The 21,574-nt window shown below is 35.4% G+C and overlaps 1 protein-coding gene across 2 annotated transcripts in view; it reads right to left on the bottom strand.

The window, feature by feature from the left end:
* PKN2 (protein kinase N2) overlaps positions 1-21,574 on the bottom strand; it is a 130,434-nt gene that overhangs the window by 58,747 nt on the left and 50,113 nt on the right. For both annotated transcript variants that reach the window (XM_045478172.1, XM_045478171.1), the window contains exon 3: positions 3,437-3,591. In XM_045478172.1, the coding sequence (XP_045334128.1) occupies positions 3,437-3,591 (155 nt within the window). The remainder of the gene's footprint in view (positions 1-3,436; positions 3,592-21,574) is intronic.

Here is a 21,574-nt window from a genome sequence, read left to right as displayed (position 1 = left end):
TCTGACCTTAACCAACTGAGCCACCCAGGTGCCCCCAAAGGACTGCTATTTTACATAGGATAGTAGTAAAGAGCTCACTGAAGTGTTAGCATCTACCAGAAACTGTAATGGAGTGAGAGATGAAAGCATTTGGGAGAAGAGAAATCTAGGTAGAGACACAGTAAATGCAAGGCCTCTGAGGTAAGAGTGTGCTTGGTATGTTCAAGAGATAGCAAAGAAGCCAATATAGCTTGTAATGAGAGAGAATGAAAGTGTTTTAGAGAAGATCAGAAGGTATCTAGGGTAAATCATGTATGAACTCGCAGAGCCACAATAAGGACTCTGGATTTTGTTCTAAGCATGCTAGAAAGCCAATGGAAGCTTTTGAACCAAGAGTGTGAAAATACATGACTTGGCTTTTAAAGGACAACTCTGGCTATAATGTGTACTAGTGTGGCAATTTTGTCATACAGAATTCAATAACCAGAGTCTTCAAGATGATTTTTACCACCAAAATAAATTCATTATCCCTGTCCCTAAATTTGCTCCCCATTGTGAATTACCTATACTTATGAAGGGCACCACCATCCACCAATGTGCCCACATAACCAATCTAAAAATCATCTTTGACTCTGCTTTCTTCCTTATAGCCAGACACCACATATTTATTCTACCCAAACAGCTTCATTCTGTCTTCTTTGCTTTTACTGCTGTTACAAGAGGAATGAAGCATGTTTAACCTGGACCCCTACAGAAGCCTACTTAAACTTGCTGTCTATATACTGGACCCTTCTCTAATTAATTCTTCAAGTCTGAGAAAGATGAATGTGAACTTTCTTAACTTTAAATCTGATCATGTATTTACTGTCTAGAAGTCTTTCAGCAGCTCCATATATCTTATAAGATAGAATCTCAACTGCTTAATTTTGTCCAAAGTACTTTATAATCTAGTTTGTCTTTCAATTATGCTACACCTCTCACTACGCCTCACTCACTTAAAGCCCTATCAGTGAAAGGAAAAAAAGTCTTCTTGGAATCACTTGAAAGACTTTTCCCCAAAATAAATGTGCTTTTCTGGAGATTGAGATTTGTTTTTCCAAGAGGGCATGGCCTTCCACTGAAAATGACTGCTAGAGCTAATATTCTATCTACCTCAGATATGTTGGGAAAGAAATAGGTTAAGAGTTTCTGCTACAGCCATACAAAAGCACTTCTATTTCTTAGAATAAGCCATGCTATTCAACAGTTCCTTACTCTATCTGCTGGGTTTACCCATCATCTTCCCTAGAAAGTAATTCCCTTTTAAACTCCAAATCATCCTTAAAATCCCATGCTAAGACTTTAATGATTTCTTCTGGTAGTTAAGTGATCCTTACCCACTGTTTCTAAAGTAACTTGGACAAATCACTATTATATAATTATTTACAGGTGATATCTCCTTTTTGGACAGTAGGGCTTTTCAAGTGGAATATTACCTGTTAAGTACCTATTATAAGGCATAATTTTATTACATTCATACTCCAGAGCCCAGCTGTTAAGACCTTAATAAATTAATTAAATATTCCACATAACTTCAATTTACAATTTTCCCTAATCTCGTAGAGATATACTTTGACCTTTTGAGAGGTTTAAAGATGAGAAAGGAAAACAGCTAAGACCAAATCTAGACAGAAATAACTGGCAGGTCTACGTCAGAGACTACAGAAGCTGTTATATGCTCTGGACCTCCACCTGACCCCTTCCCTAATTAACAAATCTCCTAATTAAAAATAAAAGGCTATTGGAAAATAATCTTTTGTTTTAGCAGGATGCTCATAGTTCTGTTCATTTTGGACCTGTATTTATCATAAGTTATCTATTTGTTTTACTTTTAATATGTCCATAAACCTGTTCAATTTGGGGGTGGAATGGGCAATTACAGACCACTTTAAGAATAGTGAAACCTATGGCCTTCTCATTCAGCCATTCATTCACACTCCATTTTCCTTTAACTTCAAAGGGTTCATAAACATCTCAATCTAATCCATCAACTGTATATTTAAAAATCTTATTCTAGAGGGTGGTAGCTCGATAAATTTAAATATACCCATGCACTCACAACTCCAAGAACACTACTGCCTTAAAACAAAAAAGTCCAAATTGATAAAAATGAAAAATGCTTAAAACTAAAGGTCAATACTAAAAATAAAAACACAGAAAAAACAACATGCTATCATGTATTATATATCAAATAGAAAAAAATTGTATTTCTCTAAAGATAAAAATTTATTTGAAATATGGCATATAATCTAATTTTAATTACTAGGCTTAAAAAATCTTACTTATTAACATATGCACATTTCTCTCTTTTCAGCATCTTCCCAGATTTCTTTGGGTGGGTAGGTAGGGTGCATAACTCCAAGTAAAAAATTCCACCCCTGCTCCTCCCCAATTTTAAATTCTTAAACGAAAACACACACACAAAAACCTCCCCAAACACAAATAACTTTAATTCTGAAATTACTTAAGAAATACCTATAAATATTAAAGAAACATTAATTTTCAGAGGCAAGATCTTTAAAATAATTTAGTTAAGAATACCAATGTAGATTTTATAATAAGTCCACCTTTCTAAGACTTTTTGGAAATTATAAAATTATAGAACCTTAGATTGGAAAGAACCTTTACAATAATCTGGTTCAGTGGTTCCCAACATTTTCTCTTCTACCTTATACCTCAGAACAAGGACACATTCTCATTAGTAACAACTGTTCCCCATAAAAATGATTCTCAGTGAGGAGTTACATGCCCATACCAGATTCCCCAAGAACTCAGAGGTCTAGTCCAATCAGTACTGCTAGAATGTCCTGTCTTTTCATTTGTCCTTTCCTAAAAACCCATGATAGAGTGATAGAAAACTCATTAGAGCCTAAATTTTTAAAAGTAAACTTTTTGTCTTAGAACAATTTCAGATTCACAGAAAAGTTGCAAATATGGATGGTCCTTTACTCACATAAGTAAATTTTTTCTTGATTGATTTTGGTAGGAGTAAGCAATTTTAAAAATATTACTTTAAAAACTATTTGTTTCCAACTTATTTTATTGTGAATACTTTCAAATTTGGAGGCTAAATTGGTCTTAGAAATCAAAAAACAGTGTTTAAACAGCAAAAGCACAGTAAGCACAAAAATGCAAAAACTGTGGCACTACACAGACCGTGAAAAGGATACCTGTTTACAGTGTAAGAGCTTACAGAAGAAGGCCAAGCACCTTGTTTGACCTCAGCTGTGAGCATGCACATCAGACGATCACATTTTTCATCCCTCTGTGCATGTTCACAAATGACTGTGAAGGTGCCGAAAGTACTGATGCTGGGGTCACAAATAAATTTTATCAGGTGGGTGAATTCACACATATGGAACCTACAAATCATGAGGATTGACTGTATAGGTTTACATTTATAATTTATAGTACTTACCTTTGAAGAGCCATTTGAATACATCTGTATCATGTTCTCTGCACCTTGTTTTACTTTAAGTTCTATATCCAATTGTTTTTGTAAAGCCATCAATCTATTATTACTAGTGGAACATCGAGGGTCACTGCTAGGGGTATCTGGAGTCCTTGGGCAATCTGTAAATTAAATAGTTATGTCAAAATTACTAGGACAAATTGCTGTTTAAAAATGAATGTTAATATTCTCAAAGAATAAAGAATTACAGGGTTTGAGATGAGCTTAATGTCACCTAAATGGAATCTCTTTATACTTACAGATAATGTAAGACTACAAGCCAAGAAAATGTTCAAGTAGAGTTGCAGGATCATCTGCCAGGGATATACTGAGTCTGAAACTGAATTAGAGCATCGCCCCAAGTTTTCTCAACACTATTATGTTTAAATTAAATTAATTTGACTAATCTATTCAAAATATTCAACAATTAAACTAAATCTCTACTCATTACCTGACTAGAGAGCAAAGCACATTTAAACATTATACAAATTCCTCTAAAGTAATTCTTTTTAAGTAGAACTAAGGATACTTCAAATATAATGCCAGCATTCTTTATAGTAATAATCTAATAAGCACATATATAAAGGACTTCACATTTTGTTTTCTATTACTATTAGGAGGATGTTCAGTCACAATGGAAAATGTTTCAAAGATACTGACTGATACCACACTGCTGGTAGGGGGATATCCAAAAATTCAAGTCCATGGCTTCTCATAAAGCATACGTAGTGCTTCTATTTTAAAACAAAAACAAAAACTTCAGCGAGAACCTTCTCATTATTTTGAATAATCCATTATCATTGAAATACTAATAATACATCATGAATACTAAAATTCATCACGTTGAAGTTCATTATTTTGTGTTTTATCTGCCCTAGGTCTCTTGTCATAAAAAAAATAAGCTAGAAGACGAGAGTACTAGACCTGATTTAGTTATAAGTATTGGCAACCACTGGAAAACTGTCTAAACTGCAAGTTACTTAACCTTTGTGCTTCAGGGTTCCCTTCTCTCCTCTGCAATAAAAGATGGTGTGACCAACTGATTTTAATGAGTACGTTTTATATTTGGCTTTACATTCCTTCAAAAAATTCATTAGTTTAAAAACATTTCAACATAATTTGTTAACTGACTTGAAAAAATACAGGTGCTATACTAAATAACGACATAAAATACAATTTTATCATTTATATACTATGTTACAAAGTGTACGTCCTTATGTAAGTGCTCTATAAACTCATCCATCCTCATAAATAGCCCTGTAATGAGCATTGTACCCATATTTCAGAAACAAACAAACAAACAACAAAAAAAACTAGGGTACAGAGTAGTTAAGAAACTGGCCCAAGGTCATATATCTAGTAAGTTACTTCCATACCAAAGTCTACCTTAATAATTCCTGCGCTAAGCTGCTTTTTTGCCATTTAAAAACATTGTAAACAACTATGCTAGGTTCTGCCTGTGTGCATACTTACATATATGACAGTATAATTACACACACACAAATACATATATGTATGCATATTAATCTTAAATTTAAAATAACTTGAGACAGATATTATCCACATTTTACACATCAGGAAATAGGCAAAGTTGCACAATTATTGAACTGAGATTCAAATTCAAGAAAGGTTTCTACTGTAACTGAATTTCTTGCATTATAAATGAGCTGCTCCAAAAGGTGATTTTGTAGAGGACATATTCTTATAAAAAACTGATATTAAGTATAGACAACTTTTCAGATTAGGCTCACAAAAGAACTACTTAACATATTGCTATGGACAGAATATTTATGTGTCCCCAAAAATGCATGTGTTGAAGCCCTAGTGTGATGGTATTGGGGGTGAGCCCTCTGGGAGGTAATTAGATCATTAGGATGCTCTTTCTCTGTCATGTAAGGATGCAGAGAAAAGATGTTGCCTACAAACCAGGCAGAGGGCCATTACTAGAACTTTGCCCCTGCTGGCACTTTGATCTCAGTGTTCCCAGCCTCGAGAACTGTGAAAAACAAATGTCTGTTATTTAAGTCACCCCATCTATGGTATTTTGTTGAAGCAGCCTAAACTAAGACATACACACACATATATATAATAGTAGTTAAGAGTACCCAGGTTTGAATCTTAGTTTTGGAACTGAGATTCAGTACAAACCAGGTCATAGAAGGTAAGTTACTTAACAGCTCTGTGCCTCACTATCCTTACTGTTAAAAAAGTAAAAATAGCATCAAGCTCACAGGATTATTATGACTGAATAAGTTACATGTACAGAGCTTAGAAAAGGGCATGGTGCATGATATTCAATAAACATTAGCTAGTCATACTCATTGTATGAAGTATAAGCATATCTCCTGTTGAGGCCACAAATGAAATTCACATTAGTAACGACTGAACAGTTAGGTGTATTCAGATCGTGAATAATTAGGTTTTCTTTGTTTTTTTAAACTTTTCTTAACATAAATGATAAACAACTCTTGAAATCATAACCACATAAAATGTGGCATACAAAGTTAATTTATAGTAAGCACATTTTAAAAAAGAACTGGGATGCATTCACAGAAGGCTCTCAGTTGAGAAAAGTGTGGAAATGTGTTATCTGTAAAATAGGTGATGGTGTTTAGTTTAGGATGAGAAAGAGAAAGGATTCTTGTTAAATATCTATGAAAGAAACTGTCCACTTATAGAGAATTAGGGCAAGAGAATTAGAACAAATGGGTAAAGGTAGTGAGGGCAAAAATTTTATCACAGAATATAAAGAAATTCTTTACATTTTGAATTATTTAACAATGAAATAGTTCCATTAAAATGCAATAAAATCTTGGGGCGCCTGGGTGGCGCAGTCGGTTAAGCGTCCGACTTCAGCCAGGTCACGATCTCGCGGTCCGTGAGTTCGAGCCCCGCGTCGGGCTCTGGGCTGATGGCTCAGAGCCTGGAGCCTGCTTCCAATTCTGTGTCTCCCTCTCTCTCTGCCCCTCCCCCGTTCATGCTCTGTCTCTCTCTGTCCCAAAAATAAAATAAAAAAACGTTGAAAAAAAAAATGTTTTAAAATGCAATAAAATCCTTGTCTCTGGAGGCATTTATACAGAAGCTAGATTATAATCTGTAAAGGATGCTGTATGAGAAATTATTGCATATTAAAATAGGTTGTACTAAGGCAGTGAATGATCCATTGATTTTAACAGTCTATGAATTTGTAACAGTATTATAATATCTAACACTATTTTATAGAAAAGTATTGTCAGTTTTAATAAGGATTAGAAGAACATAAGAAATAATATAATGATTAGGAGTCTGGGCTCTGGAGGTCCGAATGCCTGGGTTAAAATCCTGTGGCTACTGCTTACTGGTGTGGTCTGGGTCATACATTTACATCTCTGTGTTGCAGTTTCCTCAGCCACAAATTGGGGGTTATTGTGAAGATAAAGCCTGTACAGTGCTTAGGCCAATGTTTAGGGCTCAATAAAATTACATGTCAGGGCACAGTTAAGTAGCTGGTATTTCTGCTTATTTAATCTTCAAAGGAATTCACAAAGTTTTGTAATATAACCTCACTTTACAAATAAAAACAACCAAAACTTAATTCAAGTAATTTGCAAAAGTCAAAAAGTGTATGCCAAGGCAGAAATTTAACCTTAGATAGGTCTTGTTTTATAAAGCCCATTTTTTACTCCTTTAGAAGTTAGAGAAACACTTTTCTGTCCTCCTCAGATTTCACCTATTTTTCCTTTTTTCTTAAAAAAAAATTTTTTTTTTAACATTTATTTATTTTTGAGAGACAGAGAGATAGAGCATGAGCAGGGGAGGAGCAGAGAGAGAGGGAGACACAGAATCCGAAGCAGGCTCCAGGCTCTGAGCTGTCAGCACAGAGCCTGATGTGGGGCTCGAACTCACAAACTGCGAATTCATGACCTGAGCCCAAGTTGGATGCTTAACCGAATGAGCCACCCGGATGCCCCTTTTTAAAAAAAAATTTTTTTAACATTTATTTATTTTTGAGAGACAGAGACAGACAGAACATGAGCAGGGGAGGGGAGGAGAGAGAGGGAAACAGAATCCAAAGCAGGCTCCACGCTCTGAGCTGTCAGCACAGAGCCTGGTTTTTCCTTTTGTTTGTTTGTTTGTTTTTAAAGTTTTTATTTATTTTGAGGGAGAGTGAGTGAGCATGAGTGGGGGAGAGTGAAGGGGACAGAGAGAATTCTAAGTAGGCTCCAGACTGTCAGCACAAACCCCGAGATCAAGACCTGCGCTGAAACCAAGAATCCAAGAGCTGGATGCTCAACCAACTGAACCACCCAGGCGCCCCATCTATTTTTCCTTTTAATGAGCTACTTTTCTTCTCTCCAGTTTTCTTTTTTACAGGTTATGGTAAATTGCAGCATTATAAAACATATGGTTGCCAGTATATCTGCTAAACACTTTTCTTCACATAAAACACATTTCAAAACAGGGGCGTCTGGGTGGTTCAGGTGGTTGAGCGTCCGACTTCGGCTCAGGTCACGATCTTGTGGTTTATGAATTGTGAGTTCAGGCCCCGCGTAAGGCTCTGTGCTGACAGCTCAGAGCCTGGAGCCTGCTTCGGATTCTGTGTCTCCTTCTCTCTCTGCCCTTCCTCCACTTGTGCTCTGTCTCTGTCTATCAAAAATAAATAAATATAAAAAAATAAATAAAAAAAAAACATTTCAAAACAGCGCTTACTAGAATTCCCCATTAATGTTCTCTTCTTTCAAAAAAGGCAATTTTTAAAAATTTTGTAAGATGAAATTATTTTTCCACTCTAAGAACAGCAAATGTTGAATTTTTTTTTTTTAAAATAAAATGTTTATTTTTGAGAGAGAGGGCTGGGGAGGGGCAGAGAGAGACAGATACACAGAATCCAAAGCAGGTTCCGGGCTCTGAGCTGTCAGCACAGAGCCTGATGCAGGGCTCAAACTCACAAGCTGTGAGATCATGATGACCTGAGCCGAAGTCTGATGCTTCACCAACTGAGCCACCCAGGCGCCCTTGAATCTATTCTTAAGTAGATAGCTCAGAGCCTGGAGCCTGCTTTGGATTCTGTGTCTCCCTCTCCCTCTGCCCCTCCCCTGTTTGCGCTCTGTTGGGCTCTCTCTCAAAAATAAATAAAAGCATTAAAAAATTAAAAAAAAAACCAACCAACTATATGTTATACAAATTCACTAAGAAGGCTTTAATATAATGTTTACATAGTAGAATCAGAGAGGTCCCAAATAAAGCCCCACCTTCAGAGCTAGGCATTAAAGGCTGTATGCTGACTAGGTCTAAGTTAACTTTCCATTACTGTTTTTCATCAAACTCTATGTTCACTTAAAAAAAAAAAATCTCTATCATCCCAGAATGCAATGCACTTGACTTCCCCCATACTACTGTTAACTCAGCTTAGGCATTACTTTTTTCTTTGCTAACCATCCCCCAATCTGATCCCCTTTTTAATATGTTTTCAAAGCATACCTTCTTCCCATATATATATATATATGTGTGTGTGTGTGTGTGTGTGTGAATGTGTATATGTATGTGTGTGTGTGTGTGTGTGTGTATATATATATATATATATAAAATATAGTGTTACAATAATCTATTTTCATGTCTGTTTTCCCTCTGAGACTACAAACATCTTCAGTGCTGGGACTTATACTTAGCTATTTTAATGGATGAGTTTAACACCAAATTAGATACAGAAAAATAGCAGATTACTCATGAAAAATAAGGAAGTTTAAAAATGAGGTGGGGGGAATACAAAATGAAAGATTAAAAGACACAGAGAGCAAAAAAAAAAAATCTAAATCTGTGTTTCAGGAGCAAAAAAGAAAAATGATTCAAAGACATTATGTGAACAGATAATGACAAATTTTTCAGAACTTATAAAAATATCAATCCATAAATTCAAGCTATTCAATCAACTTCAGACAGAAATATACAGAGGAAGAGTCCACACATGGACACATCATGGTAAAACTTCAAAAAATCAAAGACAAAGAGAGAATCTTAAGAGCAGCCAAGGAAAGGGTACTTTTAAGGAGATACTGTAGATTAACAACAGACTTTTCAAAAATAGTAATGAAAGCTAGAAGACAGAATGACAGTTTCCTTACAAGATACAATTATCAAGCTTATATTGCAAACTCAGTGAAAATACCTTTCAAGAATAATGAAAAAAATTAAAGACTACCAAGATGGAAAGAATGTCACAACTATAAACTCTTAAAAAGAAAACTCTAAAAGTGATTAGAAATAGGTATATCAAAAGAAAAATAAGGAATGAAGAGCACAGAAAATGGTTTACTGCGAGAAACCTTAAATGACCACTATATATCAATCAATAATAAAGTCATGTAAAGGTTTCAAGAAGCTAGAATAAAAAACTAGGCATTTAAGGCCTTTGAATTGTATGGAGATGGGAAAGAACAGTGATTAACTCTACAGTCTCTGATAAGAATGCATTTTGTACTGTCTAAATTAACTAAAATTTCCAAAATATTTGACTCATGTTTCAAAATACTATAAAAATGGCAAGAAAGAAGAAACACTGAAAGCACAAAATATAAACCCAAATATATCAGTAATTATTTAAATATAATGGACCAAATGATCTAGGTAAAAGACAAAGACTTTAGACTGATTAAAAGATTTGTCTAGGTAAAAATGAGTAAAATTAAACTCAACTATATGTATTATTTACAAGAGACATATCTAAAACATAGTAATACAGAAAAGTTGAAAGTAAAAGACTAGAAAAAAATATTCAATCAATAATCCCAACCCCCAAACTATACTTACAACAGACAAAAGATACTTTTCAGGCACAAAAATAATTGGAGATAAGAATGTCATTTCACAATGATAAAAGGTTCAATTCATCATAAAGACCAATCAATCCTAATTAGTGGGTGCTCAATAACATGGACACAAAAGAAAGTAAAACTGACAGAATTCAAAAGAAAACAGCAATTTCACATTCCATTAAATATTAACAGTGTTTTTAGTAATTAATAGAATAAGCAGACACAAATCCAGTAAGGATGCAGATTTTAACACTACAACTAAATGCTTAACCTATAAACATACTAAGGATAACACGCAACAACTGGAGAATGTGCATTATTTTTTTGGCACACACAGAACATAAAACAAGTATCAGCACAAGGCACTACAGTAAAATTTAAAAAAAAAGCAATAAATAAAGGATAACTGGGAAGTCCTCATGTTTAATAAGAAACAACACTTTAAAAAATTATTTATTTACTTTTGAGAGAGACCACATGCAAGCAGGAGAGGGGCAGACAGAAAAGGGGAAAGAAAATCCCAAGGAGGCTCCACGTAGAGCCTGGCGTGGTGCTAGATCTCCCAAACCCGGAAATCATGACCTGAGCTAAAGTCAAGAGTCGGATGCTTAACCGCCTGAGCCACTCAGGCACCCCTCACATTTTTTTAAGAGAGTGTGTGTGCAGCCAGGTACCCCAAGAAATGCACTTTTAACCAGTTCATGAGACCACAAAGACATAATGAAAATGAGAAAATATTTCAGGGGTGTCTGGATGGTGCAGTTGGTTAAGTATCCAACTCTTGATTTCGGCTCAGTTCATTACCTCATGGTCGTGGGATCAAGTCCCATGTGGGGCTCCACGCTGAGCATGAAGCCTGCTTGAGATTCTCTCTCTCCCTTTCCCTCTGCCTCTGCCCCTCCCCTACTTGTAGGTGCAGTCTCTTTCTCAAGAAAAAAAAGAAAGAAAAAGAAAAAGAAAAAGAAAAAATATTTCAAACTCATTAAAAACTTTAGGTGGTATCGGCATCATGGTGTCACAGATGTTCCTCCTTTTTGTCTTTCTTTTGTAACAATAAATTACACATCCATCTATGTGGAATTTGTGGTATCTAGCATCATAGGCCAAAGGACCTGGGAGCCATCTTATCCACATTAGCATCCAGTAATAGGCAGACAAATCTTGGTAACCCAAAGAGAATCAAAGACTTAAACATAAGACCTGATACCATAAAACTCTTAGAAGAAAATGTAGGAAAGAGCCTTCAACAATAGCCATGACAATAGTTTTTTGGATATAACACCAAAAGCACAAGCAACAAAAGCAAAAATAACTTCAATCCACATCAAACTAAAAAGTTTCTGCACAGCAAAAAACAATTAACAAAATGAAAAGCAACATACAGAATGGGAGAAAATGTTTGCAAATTAGGGTTCATATCCAAAATACATAAAGAACCCACACAATGCAATAGTAAAAAGGAGAAAAATCTGATTAAAAAGTGGGTAGAGGAACTAAATTCCCCCCCCCCCCCCCCCCCGGAAGAAAGCATTCAATCATCAAGAAGACAAGAGGTAATGAGTGTCCTCAAGGCTATGGAGATACAGGAACCCTTGTACACTGGTGGTGGGAATGTAAATTGGTACAGCCATTATGAAAAAGTATGAAGGTTCCACAAAAAATTAAAAATAGAACTACCATATGATTCAGTAATCCCACTCCTGGGTATATATTTAAAGGAAATTACACTCAAAATAGCCAAGATATGGGAAAAAAAAAACCCTAAGGATCCATCAATAGTAGTATGGATAAAGAAGACACAGGGTGTGTGTGTTTGTATTTATACACACACACAATGGAATATGTATTATTCAGCTATTTATGACAACATGGATGGACCTTGAGGACATAATGCTGAATGGGGTAAGACAGATAATATGTATATTATCTCTTCTATATGGAATCTAAAGAAGCCAAGATGTGACAAAACAGAAAGTAGAATTGTGGTTACAAGATGCTGGAGGGTGTGAAAATTGAGGACATGTCTTTAAGGGTACAAACGTGGAACTGGTAAATAGGTCCTGGAGATCCAATGCACAGCAGAGACTAGATTTTAATTGTTCCCACCACATAAAAGATGATAATGATGTGACTTGATAAAGGTGTCAGCTAATGCTAGGGTGATAATAATATTACAATATATAATGTATCAAACCAACATGCTGTATCCCTTAAACTTACAAAATGTTACATGTAAATTATATGTCAATGAAAATAAATTTAAAAATTTACATATGGAAACTTCTATGATGCAACTAAGCAATACTGAGAGGATTATTCATAAGCCCTGAACACATATATTAGAAAAGAGAATAAATTTAAGATGCTAAGCATCTGTCAAGTTATTTTTTTTTTCAGTTTATTTATTTATTTTGAGAGAGAGAGAGCAAACAGGGTAGGGGCAGAGAGAGAGGGGGAGAGAGATCCCTGTGTACCGTCAGCACAGAGCCCGATGTGGGGCTCGAACTCATCACGAACCATGAGATCATGACCTGAGCCAAAATCAAGAGTCGGAGGCTTAACCAACTGAGCCACCCAGGCACCCCTCAAGTTAGTTAAAAAAAAAAAAAATCCAAAGAGAACAGGAGAAAGGAAGTATTAAGGTCAGAGCAGAGATTAACAAAATAAAATACACAAAAGAAAGGATCAGTAAAGTGTGTGTGTGTGTGCATGCGCGTGCGTGAGCGTGCGTGAGCGTGAGGGGAGGGAGGAGTGAAGGGGGCATAATGATAATATGGGAAATCTCAGAAAAGTGATCAAAGAAGAAAAATGGAGAACATACCAATATTATCAATGAATGAGGGAATGTTACTATAGATAAATGTGGACTTTAAATGAATAACAGATGTTATAAATTTTGTCAATAAATTTGAAAATTAAATGGACATCTTAAGAAACTAATGTCACCAAAATTAAGTTAAAAAAGGATAACAATTACCTATAAAATTCAAAGTGCTATGAAACACCTTAAACTAAAACGTTAGAAAATATTTGCAATCTGTAAGTACCTGAGGCTATAGATTGACTAACTTCATACTCCATCTTCAATCTCCTTCTCTCTTGCTTAAAATAAGAGGCAAGGGGGAAAATAAAACAAAATTTCTCAGTCTCACTTGCAGTTGGGGGTTAGGAAGAAGGCAGTGCATGTTGCATGTGACCCAATCCTACTGCAGATACAAGTATGACATCTGTAGGTTTATTTTTCTGAGAATGGTTTTGCTTTTCTGATAAAAAGAGACTTACTAAGCTTTCATCATCCTGGTGGAATAAAACTTGGATTTTAATAAGAGCTCAGGAAAAGGCTGTGAGGTAATCCTACAAAGCGGGCAATCAGATCAGAAGAAACCTAAAAACAGAAAGCTCAAAAAGTGCCATCCATAATGGCTGAATTATTTGTTGACTTGTCTTTGGCTTGGGATGACTGTGGGGAAGGAGAATGGATATTCTTTAAAAATTCCTACTGCTCTCGGGGCGCTTGTGTGGCTCAGTCGGTTAAGCATCTGACTTCGGCTCAGGTCATGATCTCACAGCTCATGAGTTCGAGCCTTGTGTCTGTGCTGACAGCTTGGAGCCTGGAGCCTGCTTTAGACTGTGTCCCTCTCTCGCTCTGCCCTTTCCCTGCTCATGCTCTGTCTCTCTCAAGAATAAATAAACACTAAAAAAAAAAAAATTCCTACTGCTCTCACATAGGCCTGATGCAGGAAATCATATCATCTATGTGGCCACCAAAAAGTTAGTTTAACTTTATTTTAATTGGCCTCAGGTTGATAATGCTTCTAGGCATCTTACCAAAAATATGCAAATCTTCTTTTAAGAAAATGCATTTTAAATCCAGACTTAAAAGAATTCCCACAGATAAAGTTCCAGTGAAAATGTGCACACAATTAGAAATCACAAAGCTCAGGTAGAAAAAAATTCACCACTAGTGAGAACACTACACTGTAATGTGGCAAAAATTTCACTTATTATCATTATTTTCTACCACGTGTGAAAAAGTGTATCTAATAGGTAAAACTAAATACAAAGGATATCAAAAGAATGACCAGGACAAGAGACTGTAAAATATTAACAAAACAGAACTTCTAGTATTAAAAATTATATAACAGAAATTAGAAATACAATATATGTGAAAAAGAGCAAGCTGGTCACAGGTAAAAAGAATATTGGAGAAATGGAGAGGATTTGAAGAAATTGTCAATGCATCTAATTGGAGTTCTAAAATGAAAGAGTTGAGGGGCGCCTGGGTGGCTCAGTCGGTTGAGCGTCCGACTTCAGCTCAGGTCACAATCTCACGGTTCGTGAGTTCGAGCCCCGCGTCAGGCTCTGGGCTGATGGCTCAGAGCCTGGAGCCTGTTTCCGATTCTGTGTCTCCCTCTCTCTCTGCCCCTCCCCCATTCATGCTCTGTCTCTGTCTCAAAAATAAATAAACATTAAAAAAAATTTTTAATAAAATGAAAGAGTTGAGAGTATATAGGAGATGCAATATTCAAATAAAAAACAAGGGCTAAGAATTTCCCATAATTGATGAAATATATAATCTCAGATTCAGGAAACCTAACAAATCCTAAGCAAATCAAATAAAAGGAAATCTACACCATTTCATTAAAAAAGCAGAACACTGCAGACAAATATTATCTTAAGAAAAGCTAGGGAAGTATCTTTTTAAAGTGTATACCTTCAGGATGAAAAAGAAACAAAATAATTCTAGAAGGAAGGTCTAAAAAGCATGAGGAAATGGTGGACAAAGAAGATGATAAACATATGGGTAATTATAAACCAACAATGACTATGAAACAATAATTACATCTAATTTGTGGAACTGAAGATAAAATGATAGAACTAGAATATGGACAACAATGGCATATAAGTTAAGTGTAGTTAAGCAGACTGGATTTAAAGTATTCTAAGTTTGTTGTGTGGTGTGAAAAGAGGGTATCCCATTCACAGTCTAGCTGACAAACAGAAACCACACTAGATATTTTGAACAAAGGGAATTTAATACAGGGAACTGGTTACATCATAAATATCTAGATATTATGCAAAGGAAGAGGGACAAAACAGTGATAAAATTAAAGAGTTTAGTCAGGTGTACTGCTTTGGAAGTCACCAGAAAATATGATGTAGTTAAAATGTCCCTAGAGAGGAGATTTTCCAGAGCCAGAATGAGGAGTAAAAACAATTTGTTGGTAATTTCACCAACAATGTTTAGAGCAAAAGATACGCTGTTTTTGGAGCTTTTAGTATTTTCTCTAAAACCACAACTGAGCAGTTGGCTTCCAAGATTAAGAATTAGAGTTCTAGAACATAGGAACAATCCATATCCTTAGAAGGCTCCTGATTACTTAAGGTCCAGCCTTAAACTGGCTCCTTCATTTGGAGGTATATAGTAACACAGCTGACCCTGAGTCTTCCCAACCCCAAGAAAGCTTCCTCAGACTTTATCTACATCCAACAAGAGGTTTCATGTTCAGAATTAGAAGAGCTTAGGTGCTCATAACTGACCTTTCGTCAAGCTATTAAAATGCCTTATTCACAAAACACCCTAGAAAGGGCATATATAGTCTATCCTCCAGGTTTTACAAATGAGAAAAACAAGACTTAGAGGGGATGCAACTGGTGTACAACCATACAACTATATAATGGTCCAACTTGGATGAGATCTCAGATCATATAACCTTTGATCTTTATTTTATACACAGCTGATGCCCAGTGATCAATATTCATTAACTGGCACTTAGCCAGGATGGCTGATTACGGAATAAGTCTAGTTACTTATTGCATTAAAAAAGATAGCACGTGAGGCGCCTGGGTGGCGCAGTCGGTTAAGCGTCCGACTTCAGCCAGGTCACGATCTTGCGGTCCGTGAGTTCGAGCCCCGCGTCAGGCTCTGGGCTGATGGCTCAGAGCCTGGAGCCTGTTTCCGATTCTGTGTCTCCCTCTCTCTCTGCCCCTCCCCCGTTCATGCTCTGTCTCTCTCTGTCCCAAAAATAAAATAAACGTTGAAAAAAAAAAAAAAGATAGCACGAGGGAATACTGTTGAAACAAACCTAGCCAAATCTAAATTAATAAAAGTAGTAGTATGCCGAAGCACTCTATCTCCCTCACAAACTTCCATCTCAAGTCTTAGCTACTGTTCACTCACCATCATTCTGGTATTTATCTGGTATTTATAAACTGATATTTTAAGAATAAACTGCTCCAGAATCTTGCCATGTGTTAGTTATATTAACTGTTTGTATTTCCCCCCAAAGCCAGCTTTTTTATTTAAACAAAATGGCTCACCTTATATACCCATCTCAACATGCTCAGACTATAGGAATGCTCATGTATTATTAATGGATGTTTTATCAGTTATTTTGTGTATTCAGGATGGCCTCTGTCATACGTCATCAACTAAAGTAATGTGGCTGAGAACTTTTTTCTTTTGAAGTTTCCTTTTTTTTTTAAGTTTATTTTATTTTGAGAGAGGGAGTGGAGGGGCAGAGAGAGAAGGAGTGAGAATCCCAAGCAGGTTCCATGCTGTCAGCCCAGAGCCTGACATGGGGCTTGAACTCACAAATGTGAGATCACGACCTAAGCCGACATCAAGAGTCAGATGCTTTTAACCAACGGAGCCACTCAGGCAACCTGCTGAGAAATTCTGTAACTAGTACAAACTCTGGTTTAGCTTTCTTAATATTTTATAAAAATAGCATGGATAAGATTGTGGGCTGTAACATTTTTTTGTTTAAGCTGAAATAAACAACGTAGGCATGAAAAATTTCAGAACTGCTTGTACCTGTTATATTACATCTTAATGTCTAAAAACTGTCCTTGTATTGCCTGGTAGAGAAGACTTCTTCATTCTGTACATAACTCTGTACCTAGGGCATGCACAGTTCTTTCATAAATTCTCCTTAAGATAGTGCTACCTTATTTTTCTTCTTTCCTACCTCCGACAACAATAATGTGTGCCATCAACCACTATACATCTGTTGGACTGGTTAAAAAATATATTAACAATACCAAGAGCCAGAGAGGATGTGGAACAACCAGAGCTCTCATATATTCCTGATGAGAATGAAAAATGGTATAGCCACTCTGGAAAAGATTTTGGCAGTTTCTTATAATGTTAAACATACTCTAACACATGATGTAGCAATCACACTCTTCAGTATTTACTAAAGTGAATAACATGTTCACACAAAAACCTATTAACAGGTAGATACAGCAGCCTTACTGATAATTAACAAAAACTGGAAAACTACTCTAATGTTCTTGGTTAATGGATAAACAAATTGTGGTATATCTATACAATGGATTTACTACTCAGCAATAAAAAAGAATGAATTATTGATAAATGCAAGAACCTGGATGAATCTCAAAATGCAATATGCTGAGTGAAAGAAGTCAGTCGCAAAAGATTATACACTTTACGACTCCATTGGTAGGACATTCTTGAAAAGCAAACTATATGGAGGAGGGGAAAGAAAAAAACAAAAAAAAAGAGGTCAGAGTGGGAGAGAGCCAAAGCATAAGAGACCCTTAAAAACTGAGAACAAACTGAGGGCTGATGGGGGGTGGGAGGGAGGAGAGGGTGGGTGATGGGTATTGAGGAGGGCACCTTTTGGGATGAGCACTGGGTGTTGTATGGAAACCAATTTGACAATAAATTTCAATAAATAAATAAATAAATAAATAAATAAATAAATAAATAAATGAATGAATGAAAAGCAAACTATAGTGATAGAGAACAGACCAGTGGTTGCCAAGGAATATGGAATGAGGAGAGGGTGTGACTCCAAAGAAACAGCACTGTTCCTTTTTCTGATTATGGTGGTTAGATAAACCTAGTGTATATTAAAATTTATGAAATGGTATACCAAAAAAGAATCAATGTTACTGTGTATTAGTTTTTTTTTTTTTTTAAGTGTATCATTAAAGAATTCAAAGGTTAGGAATCTATGAGTCATGTAATCTCATGATTTTAAAGATGAGGAAAGAAATCCAGGGGTGTTATAAGTGACTTGCTAACTACTCAATGGCAACCCTTTCCTTAAGAATCCAAAATTTAATACAAAGTATGTTTATCTCAAAATGAGAAATTCAGTGAGAAATAAAAAATATGTAGAATCACATAACAAATCAGGCTACATATTTCACACTTATATTTAATACATATAAAAGTCAATTACAATTTCTATGCCATACTTAGGTAGACAGGTCAAGAATTAAAAAAAATTAAATTTTTACTTCTATTCAAGAAACACTTCATAAACTTCATATGGAAAGAAAACTCCTTTAATGTAGTTATTATCTCCAGAATTTAGAGGAATTTCTGAAGTTAACTCTAAAAAAACTCCAACATTATTGGTTCTATACCAAATCAGTATTTCCCTTCTGGATCTTCTAGATATTAAAGAAAATATCCATTACTTTAATAGGTAAAAATCAGTCTAAGTTTGGTGAAGTATGAGAAGATGGAAATGGGAAAAGGTATAAGAAAAGGAAATAAGATGAAAACGGGCTTATACTATACAAATTACCAGCTATACTTCACAAAATATGAAATACATTCTTATCATCTTCTTTAGGGATAATACACAATAGTGAAATATTCAAGATACTGTTTCTTTCCCAAATATTTCCTTTTGGAGTCTCAGGTGCCAACTAAGACAGATTACCATTCCACTTGACAGAGATCCAATAATCTTTTTCTTAAGGTACATTCAACCTCATCTAATAGAATCTTTATAACTTCTATGTGGGCTAGTTCCAATGAGACTATCTTAAAGTATACAAAAGGTAAACAGTATGGGTTTGAAGAAAACATCAAAAAAATTAATTTCTTGCTATTCCTAAGAATAAATGAACACTCAATATATTTTACCAATAACAGTCCCAAATGATCAGATCTTGATATTATAATATGCAATATTTCAGAGAGTTTTATAGTTAAGTCTTGAAGCTCATCTGATAAAACTCCTTATTTTAAATAAAAAGCTAAAGATTAAGAGTTAATTATTTCTTAAAAATTTTTTTTTCAACGTTTATTTATTTTTGGGACAGAGAGAGACAGAGCATGAACGGGGGAGGGGCAGAGAGAGAGGGAGACACAGAATCGGAAACAGGCTCCAGGCTCTGAGCCATCAGCCCAGAGCCTGACGCGGGGCTCAAACTCACGGACCGCGAGATCGTGACCTGGCTGAAGTCAGACGCTTAACCGACTGCGCCACCCAGGCGCCCCAAGAGTTAATTATTTCAGAAGTAAAGTGAGAGCGGGCCTAATTAGGTACATAGTAATTATTCATATAATGCAGACTTAAATTATGTCCCTTTTCTTTGAGCATTAGGCTTGCATACCTCTAAGATGAGAGTTATTAATATTAATAAACACTTGTTATTAATCCACATACTTTACAGGACTGAAAGCAAAGAACTACATTCTTGAATCTTCCTGTCAGACCTAATTAAAGTAAATGATTTTGTTTACCTTAATATGCAATTTATTATTATTATTATTATTTTTAATGTTTATTTATTTTTGAGACAGAGAGAGAGAGAGAGAGCATGAACGGGGGAGGAGCAAAGAGGGAGGGAGACACAGAATCGGAAGCAGGCTCCAGGCTCTGAGCCATCAGCCCAGAGCCCGATGCGGGGCTCGAACTCACGGACTGTGAGATCGCGAGATCGTGACCTGAGCTGAAGTCGGACGCTTAACCGACTGAGCCACCCAGGCGCCCCAATATGCAATTTAAAACACAGAAAATTTTATGGCAATCCGACATAAATTTAATTTTGAACTACTTTTAATCCTGTCTTTTTTATTGTTTTTTTACTGCTATTAAATAAGTGATGATGGAAAAAGAAAAAAAAACAACTTATTACCAAATTGTATGAATATGCCATTTGCAAAGAACAATTTTTTTAATAAACTCAAAGTCAGGGAAGGTTTCACAGCGATAACCAAATTGGCTTCTGAGAAAGGACAAGAATTTGACAGTAGGACCTAAAGCTCATTTCTTTATATGAAACTCTAAGAAAGACAAACCTAAAGTTACAGACGATAGAATAGTGGCTGCTTAAAGCCAGGGATGCAGACTAGAGATTGAGAATTAATGTATACAAGACAACCAATGAAGTGATGGAAATCTTCAGGATCCACTGGTTGCAGTGACAGTTACCTAGGTACATACATCTGTTAAAACTCATCAAATCATATACTTAAACTATGCATTTTATCATATGTAGTTTATATTTCAGTAGAGTTAGTTTTTTAAGAGGGACTGGGAAAACGAAATAGGCTATTCTTCATGTGGCAAAAACTCTTCAATATTCCAATTACAAGGTAGTTATCAGTACTCTGTGAGGAAAAAATGTTTTCTCTAAATAAACAGAGTTTAAAGCGCCAGGGCTGTTTCTTATTTTAGACCTCTCCTAAAGCAGTCTAATGGGCAAAAAATACAGAGCTCGGCAGAGTTCCAACAGAACAAGCTATTTCTAAGTTTATATGATATTGCTAAGAAAAGTATTTTCATAATATAAGTTTCCATTTATATACAATTATTGAATGTGTGGGTAAGAGAATAATACTAGATGAGGAGTTGAAGAGTTCTTAGCTAACTTTGTTATTCTGGGGAAATTAATTCACATCATTGGTATGACTTCAATTCTAAAATAAGAAGACTGGTTTCTCTATGATTTCTGTTATTTTTAAGATTCAACTATTCTTACAAGGTTGAAATCTCTACAGAGTCTCCAATGAAATTCCTAAAGTCCTAGATGTTGAAACTGATACATTAAAATAAGTTTTATCAAGTACGCTGAATATCTGAAGTATTTTATGCAACTTTTTAGATTGGTAATTTGAGGTTCTTAGTCAAAGTCATGTACTAGTCAAATTCAATTTTGCTTATATCTGTTATTTCTTATTAACTAATCTCAGAGATTCTAAATTCTAAATTCTATGAATTTAGATAATAAATTCTAAATTCTCAGAGAATCATAAAGTTTCTATGCAGTTGGATACATTACTGTAGATATACCACTCCTTTTCTCTGCCAATGAGTACATTGAAAGTTACAGAGATTACAAACCTTGCTCAAAATAACATCTCTGCAAAGACAAGCTATTAGACAAATGTGTCTTATATGATTTTTTTAATGTATAAAGCTTTAGGAAGAATGTATATATTGATAAATATTGATACAAATATAGAAATTTTTTTTCAGGAAGGATATACAACAAAAAGTAATGCTCCTTTTAGGGAAAGAGCTTAGGGTAGAGAGAGCTAGTT

The sequence above is a fragment of the Leopardus geoffroyi genome, chromosome C1 (assembly GCF_018350155.1).
Source record: "Leopardus geoffroyi isolate Oge1 chromosome C1, O.geoffroyi_Oge1_pat1.0, whole genome shotgun sequence".
Taxonomy (NCBI): Eukaryota; Metazoa; Chordata; class Mammalia; order Carnivora; family Felidae; genus Leopardus; species Leopardus geoffroyi.
This window is presented reverse-complemented; position numbering and strand designations above follow the sequence as displayed.